We start from the raw sequence: 9,184 nt of genomic DNA on the forward strand, positions 1-9,184 counted from the left end.
GGGCGCAACACTGGGGGTTGGGATCCGCTGCCAGTCACGAAAAAAGACAAAAAGGAAAAAAAAAAAAAACTAGTTAACATCAATAATTCTATCGCTATTGTACTATGGGTATTTTCCTGTACTATGGTTATTTGCATACAAACTAGAAAATGCTCATTTAAATACCCTTTCAAAAATGAACAAATGATGCTTATGTACTAATAAACATGAAGAACAAAAATGTATGATTAGTTTATAGGACAGTTTACTACCATGACAAAAATGTGCTGGTGTAAGTTATATTCCTACCTGTTAATCAGATAATTAATCACATGACAATCAGCTTTCTTTAAAACTCTCCAAGTCCAAGCATATAATATGTAATTTGAGCTGAAGATTTTAAAAATGAAGTCAGACTAATTCCTCCATTTTACAAAAATCCCATCCTTGGCTAAATGGTATTTCTTTAAGTGTCTTATCATGTTAAGTAAGGGTTAATTGCGTCTTCTAAAAGAGAAGGTAAATACTGCACGTCAAGAAGTACCTCTACAGATTGCTTGAAAATGCTCCAAACACAGGACTCTCAAATGTGATAATCATTGAGCTGCCAGGAATATCATAACAATTTGGTAGAAGAGTTAATATTTTTCCAGGTTTCATTTCCAAGAGCTTATTAAAAACTTCTGTTTTGAAAAGGTCTGATATCTCCACCTCCTAACCAATAGTAATTTTTAGAATATGCTTGTGTAAAAAAATCTTTAAAAAGCTTTTTGAAGCTTGATGATTTACAGAAGTTGAGTATTTAAGATGACTTTCAAAGTACACTGTATGTTTCATGAGTGTACAGTTAACCAAAGATCAAAATATGAAAGGTATTCATAACAAGTAACTTAAAAAATAATAAGTAAAAGGAAAACTGTATCTCAACATTTACTAGAATACAGGTGAAACTGTAGTATTAAAAGTTATTTCTGGGCTGGCCCGGTGGCGCACTGCTGAAGTGCGCTGCTTGGGAGTGCAACGGCGCTCCCGCCGAGGGTTCGGATCCCACGTATAGACTGGCTGCTCACTGGCTGAGTGAGGTGCGGGAGCGACACCGAGGGTTGCGATCCTGTTGCTGGTCCCGGTCCGGTACAGGCGTGACACTGAGGGTTGCGATCCGTTGCCGGACATGAAAAAAGACAAAAAGACAAAAAAAAAAAGTTATTTCTTATAAAATAATCCTTTAAAATATAAAATGATAAACACCATCACAAAACAGTTGAATAGCTTCTTCCAAATGTTCAATGTTACAAAGATCCAAAAGGCACACGAAGCTCATGAGTTAAGTATTATTAAGCTGGAAGTACATTTGGTGGGTTTGTCTGGGTCCATATGAAACAAGCCAATAACAAGAAGTTTCTTAGAGGGATTCATCTGCTGAACACTTTTGAAATTTTTCATTTAGTTTCTTCATTTTATCTGTGATGCCAGGACAGGCAGCTTCAGCCACAGCAATACTTTTGAGTTCTTCAGTTGCGTGGCTCCTGCTCGCATTATTCTTATCCTGCTATTTAAGTTCAACAAATGCAGGTATAGTTATCTAACACAAACAGCTCAGGGTTTGCACAAGATCTTGCTCTGCCCCATTGTGTAGTTTCTTTGGACCAGGCTTCTTTTTCACTGTTGAAAAGTTCCATTCAGGGTGAGTATTATTTTCCCTGTTGGTGGATTCCGAATCAGAGTACTTGGAATGAGATTCATCATCACTGTGTCCTGCCTTCCATCTTTTAAATTAATCCATCAGTTCAGTCAGATAATTATTCTTCTTTGAATTTTTTACAAGGAATTTGTGTTTCAGAAATTCTGCAGCTATAGGACGAAATAATGGATCTTTGTTCAGACAAGCATCAATAAACTCCTTAATAGACTTATAGAAGTCTCCAACACGAGTTATAGGATTGTTTTTTGGAATAAGAAACATCTCTCATTGTATGCATATCAGAGTTAGGTGGCTCTCCCTTGACTGGTTTAATAGTAATTCCCAGTGACCGAATGTAAGTTTTTGAGTCATAAGCTGACTGCTGAATAACTTCAGGAGCCATCCAAACTAGAGTTCCCACAAAGATATTTCTTTTAATTTGTTTATCTGTCAGCTGGCTAGCAACTCCAAAGTCAGTAAGTTTAACATCTCCTTGATCTGAGAGCCAGACAGTGGCAGCTTTTATGTCTTGGTGAATTTATTTTCTGAATGCAGATAGTCCAGACCTTTCAAAATTTCCTTTAGCATGGTAGCGATCTGAAATTCATCAAATGGACCAGCTTGCAGAAGATCCAGTGCTGAACCACCACCCAGGTATTCCATTGTTATCCATAATTTCGAACCCTTTAAATATGACCGATAGTATTTTGTTACCTAGACGTTGTCACACTGGCTCAAACAGTTATTTTTTGGTGAATGTCTTCTATTTCATCTTCAACTTCTCAGGTCTGTGATTTTAGTAGCAACCACTCGCTAGGTACAGTTATCAATTCCTTTAAAACACGTTCTAATTTTGTGAACAGTTCTTCTGGATCACCTATCTTATTGTGCATCCAAGGCATTTTTTCACAGCCACCAGTGAGTGTGCCATGAAGGTGAGTGCTGTTTGTATTGCTTCTGTAGTGGTGATTCCTTGGGCTGGGATGGCTCCTCCTCCAGGAGTAGCTTGGCAACCCTCACTGGCTTTTCGATCGGGGCCTTTCTGGCTCCCACCCACCACTGTTGCTGCTGCCTCCACTTCTACTCTTCTTCCTGAATGTGGGGTGCTCTGTGTGGTGGTGGCTGGGACCTGGGTTCCAGTGGATGCTGCTCTTCTGGGCCTCACTGCTTTAGGAAGAGGAGGTGGAGGCACCCCAGCAACCTGCCCACTTGATTGGCCAAGGAGGCCTAATCTTTTTAAAATTTAAGCTGTGTTTTGTGGCCTAACATGGTCTATCCTGGAGACATTTTTATTTTTTAATAAAATTCATGACTTAAAAAATTTTTCCACAATAAGTTTGCCAAACTGCACAATCTGAGAGAACAGTGCTCCACAAGTCTGCACTCACTTCAAATACACCAGCCACATGTTTTGGGGCTCCCGGGCATCCCTCATTTCTGCCACCCTCAGGTTTGATAATTCAATAGAGTGACTTCTAGAACTCAGGGAAGAGTAGTAGTATTATAACCATAATTGTATTGCAGCAGAAGGTCAGAACCAGTCAAAAGGAGAGATGACAAGGACTAAGTCTGGAAAAGTCACAAACACAAAGCTTCTGTTATCCTCAGGGTCTTCCTGTCATCTCAATACTGAAAGCATTATTAAATATTTAAAGAAATATTGCCATCCAGAAGTGTTCTTCTGAACTTGTGCCCAGAGTTTTTACTGGGGTTTCATTATTTAGGGAAAATTGAGCGAATCATTGACCAGGTGACTCATTCTCCAGCAGTCCTTTCCTTCACATAAGTGGTCTGATGTAATGGTGGCTCAAAGCCTGAACCTTCTAATCACATGATTGATCTCTCTGGTTTGGCTAACCTCCATCCAGTCATCTGTTTAGCACAAACCAGAGGCCCACCATAAGGCACCTCATTAGTATAAACTATCAGGTATAGGCCAAGGGGGCCACTGTGAATAACAAAGACATTTCTATCACTCAGGGCTTAGAGGTTACTTCTTGGGAACCAGAGACAAAGGCCAGCCAAATTCTTTATTACACAATTCTTTAAAGAGTTATGATGAGGATTTGATTGTAATTGAATGGAGATAATAGATGAATTTAGTGAGAATTAATGGCTTTATATTGATGATTCTTCATATATGAAAACAGGGTGCATCTTCTCCCTTTATTCAAACTTTTGGGAGGGGGTGTTTCCCTCATTAGAATTTTAAAGGTTTTGCTCATTTCTTGTAAAGTTTATTTCTAAAGTTTATTCCTTTTGGTGGTGGTGGTTGTCAATGTTAAAAGTATCTTTCTAATGTTAATTATTCTCCTTATACTTTCTTCTATTGCTTTTTAAAATTGATTTTAAAATTGGAAAATAATACATTCTTATTAGATAAAAATGTAGAAATATAAATAGTACGGTAATCAATCTTTCCTGTAGCTCCTACACTCTATTATGTGCTTTTTATTTACCTAATGATTTGTGTGGGTTTTGCCAACCCACTATATGTATACATAATTCTTTTTAATGGCTATTATTATTAGCTGTTATTATTATTTTGGTTACATTTCTTGCCTAGTATTTCAATATATTGTGGCTTTTTTATATATAGAGAGAGAGTGTGTGTGTGTGTTTTATTTTTTCAGAATAATCATTAAACAAGTTGATTTTCATTATAACCTTTAATATCATGTAAAATTAATATCATGTGGTATTAAAGTTCTCAGCCCTGATTTCTTTTTGTTTACATTTGCTCCTTTTAAATCTCTTTTGCTTATTTCCTCTTTTTTTGCCAAATATCTTAATGTTGGAGTGCTTTAGGGTTTATTCTTTACTCCTTTCTTTTCTCTTTATCTGCACTCATTCTTTTGGTAATATAGTCTCTTTAAATGCCATTTATGCGCTGCCAAATCCTAATTTTAAATCTCTAGTCCAGACCTCTCTTAAACAAACCCATGTCAAATGTTCACCTGTCAAAGTCTGTCTCCATTTTAAACTCTAAAGAATACCTTAAATTTAATACGCTCAAAACTGAACTCCAGATCTTCCATACCTTGCCACCCAAATCTACTGTAGCGCTGCCCTTCCCCATCATTGTTAATGACTATTCTTCTGTCCTTCCATTGCTCAGACCATAAATTTTGAAGGCATACTTGTTTCATCTCTTTCAATCACATTCCACATCCAATCTGTCAGGATATAAAATACACATAGGATCTGACCATCTTACTATACCTTCATTGATATCTCTCTGGTCTGAATCACTGTCATCTCTCACCTGGATTACTATAATAATATGTCTCCTGTCATCTCCCCTTGCTTCCCACCTTCCAGTATTTTCATAAAACAGCAACCAGATATCACTTCTCTACTCAAAACACTTCAATGGCTCTCCATCCCACTCAGCATAAAGCCAAATTACTTAGAAAGCCTATAAAATGTAAATAATCTTGTTACCCTTTACCTCCTGACTTCATCTTCTATTACTCACTCTAGCCATGGTGGCCTTCTTAATTTTCCTCAAACATACCAGACATGCTTCTACTTTGGGGCCTTCAAATCAGCTATTTCTTCTACCCAGAATGCTTTTCCCCAGAAATCTGAGTGACCAACTTCTTCACTTCTTTCAAACCTTTGCTTAAATGTTACCTTATTAATGATTCTTCCTACCTTTGACTTTGCCAGCATGGCTAATCTCTGTTATCCTTATCTCTGTTACCCTGCTTTTCTTTTTCTATAGCACTTAGTACCTTCTAAGATACAATAAAATTTGTCATTTATTTTCCATCTCCTCTAAGAAAACAAGGCCCATGAAGGTAAGGATCTTTGTTTTATGATATTGAAAGCATCTAGAACAGTGCCTTGCAGAAGGTAAATATTTGTTCAATGAATGATTTTGAATGAAGCAGCTATAAGAATGGAGACTTTCAGTGTCTGTATCAATACAGGCAAAAAATTATAACAAAGTTCAACCACATCCATAATTCATTCCTCTTACCCTGAGATTTATGTTACTGATTTTCTTTATAATTCTAATTATTCCTCCTTTTTGTATGCCCTGTTTTCAATTTCTCTTCTTGCACACTTAAGCACTATGAAAGCTGATATTGTTGCAGGTTTTATTTGTTATTGAATTTACATAATTCCTTGACATACATACTTTCATAAATGTAATTTCTGGTACACAGTAGAGGAGACATGTTTTTCTTATTATTACTTTCCAGGCTGGGGATCTATGTGTGAGACTGAAGAATTAATTCCCAAGCAGAGTCTTTACGAAGAACAATCATCTCAGAAGATAATAGAAAAACTTACAAGCTATGGCCTTGAGTACTGCAGTTTGACAGAAGAGTGGAAATGTGAGGGCCATTTTGAGAGGCAATTTAATCAGAAGACACATTTCAAGGAAGAGACAATCACCTTTGAAGAAGAAAGAGAACAAGAATTTAACAAACCGTGGGGAAGTTTCCATCAGAACGTGCTGCTTCATACACAACAAATAATCCCCAAAGAGGAGAAAGTATATAAACATGACACACATAAAAAAATCTATAAAAAAAGTGTAATGACTATTAAGCCCAAGAGTATCTATACAGACAAGAAAATTTTGAAATGTACTGACTGTTCAAAAGTCTTCAGCCAGAGTTCATCCCTTACTCTTCATCAAAGAATTCATACTGGAGAAAAACCCTATAAATGTGTAGAATGTGGGAAAGCCTTCAGCCAGAGATCAAATCTTGTTCAACATAAAAGAATTCATACTGGGGAGAAACCCTATGAATGTAAGGAATGTAGGAAAGCCTTCAGTCAGAATGCACATCTTGTTCAACATCTGAGAGTTCATACTGGAGAAAAACCTTATGAATGTAAGGTATGTAGGAAAGCCTTCAGCCAGTTTGCCTACCTTGCTCAACATCAGAGAGTTCATACTGGAGAGAAACCCTATGAATGTATTGAATGTGGGAAAGCATTTAGCAATAGATCATCCATTGCTCAACACCAGAGAGTTCATACTGGAGAGAAGCCTTACGAATGTAATGTCTGTGGGAAAGCATTTAGCCTTCGTGCATACCTCACTGTACATCAGAGAATACATACTGGAGAGAGACCCTATGAATGTAAGGAATGTGGGAAATCCTTCAGCCAGAATTCACACCTTGCTCAACATCAGAGAATTCATACTGGAGAAAAACCTTATAAATGTCAGGAATGTAGGAAAGCATTTAGCCAGATTGCCTACCTTGCTCAACATCAAAGAGTTCATACTGGAGAGAAACCCTATGAATGCATTAAATGTGGGAAGGCTTTTAGCAATGACTCATCCCTTACTCAACATCAGAGAGTTCATACAGGAGAGAAACCTTATGAATGTAATGTTTGTGGAAAAGCTTTCAGTTACTGTGGCTCCCTTGCCCAACATCAGAGAATACATACTGGAGAGAGACCCTATGAGTGTAAGGAATGCAAGAAAACCTTCAGACAGCATGCCCACCTTGCTCATCATCAGAGAATTCACATTGGAGAGTCACTCTCACCACCCAACCCAATCAATCACCAAGTACTGTAGATCCTATCTCCTAGATGTTCCTGGAATTAAACTCTTCTCTATTTTTAATGTTGTTACCCTAGTCTAAGATTCATTTCACCTAGATTACTGCTGTAGCTTTGTAACAGGCCTTTCTATATCCATTTTTGCTATCATTAAATTAATTTCCTGTAGTACACCCAAACTGATCTTTTTAAAGTATAAAAATACACACATCACTGTCTCTAGTTATTTGCTTGCTATTGTTCTTAGACTAACATCCACAACCTTTAAAATTGTCTGTGAAGCTCTCCATTATATGATTTTTACATACCATTCAGCCTTATTTTATTCCAGTCTTCTCTGGGTGCTAGGTATTTCTGAGGACCAAGAGCTTATATTCTGGAAAATCATAACTCTACCACTACTATGACATTGTGTGACTTTGAGCAACTTGATTAGCTTATCTAAACTTCAGGGTTTTCTTAAGTTCTTAGTAATAAAGGACACTGTATTATAGAAATGTGAGTATTAAATGAAATAAGGTCTGTTGTGGATTGATGCATATTGAATGACAAATTTGCATGTAAAGTACCTCACATAGCACATCAAACATAGCAGATATTCCATAAATAGTATTAGCTAACATGTATTTGAGTGCTGAGCACCAGGCACTGTTCCACATACTCAACATATATTAACTCATTTACTCCTCACAACTAAAGCAAGATTCCTTAGTGGACAAAGTACAGCATCCCTGGGAAGGACCAGATCAAAAGGGGAAGATCTAAAAATTTTAGAACATAAGTGGGAGTCTTTTTACTCTAGGTGAGTAATTGATAATAGAACTATAATACTTGTAACGAGTTTTAGGAAGTTTCTAAAGAGAATGAAGAGGATAAACCAATTAAAATAAGAAAATAGAAGTAACTGGGAAGAACGCAGAACTTACATTTAGATCAAGGAAAGAATAGAAATGATCACAATTAACTCTAAAAAAAACCCCCAAGAAACACAGAAGTGCATATGGTCCCATAAAATGGCACCAGGCCCAGGTAACTGTGTGGATGAATCCAAGTAATTTTGAAAGCAGGCAAATTGTTTCATACTATAGAGAAAAATGTAAAGTTTCCAATTTTTTTATCCCGTTTTTTCAAATTGAAATCAAACGGGTATTGAGCAAGGAAAACTATGGACAAATATATACATTAATACAGGCTTTCATTTCATTCAGTGAATATTGAGTGCCAGACAATGTTTTAGACACAAGGAGATAAAAGTGAGCAGTACTAAGACCATGTTCTCATGGAGTTAAACTTTCAGAGGCTGAGACAGTAAAGTTACTATACTTAAATATAAAACATTAGATTTTCTAAACAGAAAATTGAATAACAAAATAAATCGAGGAGTATTATGTAGCCTAGGCTGAAGAGATGAAAGATCATAAAGTTGGCAATTCTTCCTACTTCACAAACTCACTGTAATTCCAACCAGAATTCCTCAATGGATCTTTTTGCCCTTTAATTTCACAGGTTTGTTCTGAAATTCATCTATGAAGTGTAAGTTCTTAAAAATAGCAAGAAAATTATTGAGTCTAATCCATTTGTAGAAACTTTGCATATAATAATAATGTTTCATACCACTAGCAAAGGGATGGATTTGAACATATTAGAATAATACACATCATTAGTAGTAAGGGAAATGCAAAATAAGACCACAATGAACTAATTCAAAATCATCACATTGGCAAAAGCATCACAGTGGCAATTACTGGAAAGATGTAGAACAATAGGAACATTAATATAGTGCTATTGGAAGCAGTTGTATTAGCATAATTTGGCAATATATAGGAAAGTTGGAGATATGAATGACCCAGCAATTCCACACCTAAACCTCTATAGGGTCTCTCCTCATGTTTCAGGGGGATGTACAAGAAGGTCCTCTGTGGCATTGTAAGGATAAAAAGTTGAAAGCAGGACCAGCCCATGGCTCACTCGGGAGAGTGCAGTGCT

At 36.7% G+C, this 9,184-nt stretch overlaps 1 protein-coding gene and 1 pseudogene across 1 annotated transcript; one reads left to right on the plus strand and one right to left on the minus strand.

Annotated features, from left to right (window-relative positions):
- Positions 1 to 1,380: 1,380 nt before the first annotated feature.
- Positions 1,381 to 3,113, minus strand: LOC103582649 (annotated as a pseudogene).
- On the plus strand, positions 2,199 to 8,741 carry LOC103582647 (zinc finger protein 570-like). Its single transcript, XM_008564188.1, has 2 exons — positions 2,199 to 2,314; positions 5,872 to 8,741. The coding sequence occupies exons 1-2, from the start codon at positions 2,272 to 2,274 to the stop codon at positions 7,212 to 7,214; spliced, it is 1,386 nt and encodes a 461-aa protein (XP_008562410.1). The 5' UTR covers positions 2,199 to 2,271; the 3' UTR covers positions 7,215 to 8,741.
- Positions 8,742 to 9,184: the final 443 nt, after the last annotated feature.

This window comes from Galeopterus variegatus, unplaced genomic scaffold (genome assembly GCF_000696425.1).
Source record: "Galeopterus variegatus unplaced genomic scaffold, G_variegatus-3.0.2 Scaffold17184, whole genome shotgun sequence".
In the NCBI taxonomy this organism is placed as follows: Eukaryota; Metazoa; Chordata; class Mammalia; order Dermoptera; family Cynocephalidae; genus Galeopterus; species Galeopterus variegatus.

Coding starts and splice junctions, on each gene's coding strand:
- LOC103582647 (XM_008564188.1), top strand. CDS start 2,272: ATGGACCAGCTTGCAGAAGATCCAGTGCTGAACCACCACCCAG. Junction 2,315..5,871: donor AGTGCTGAACCACCACCCAG/GTATTCCATTGT, acceptor ATTACTTTCCAG/GCTGGGGATCTATGTGTGAG.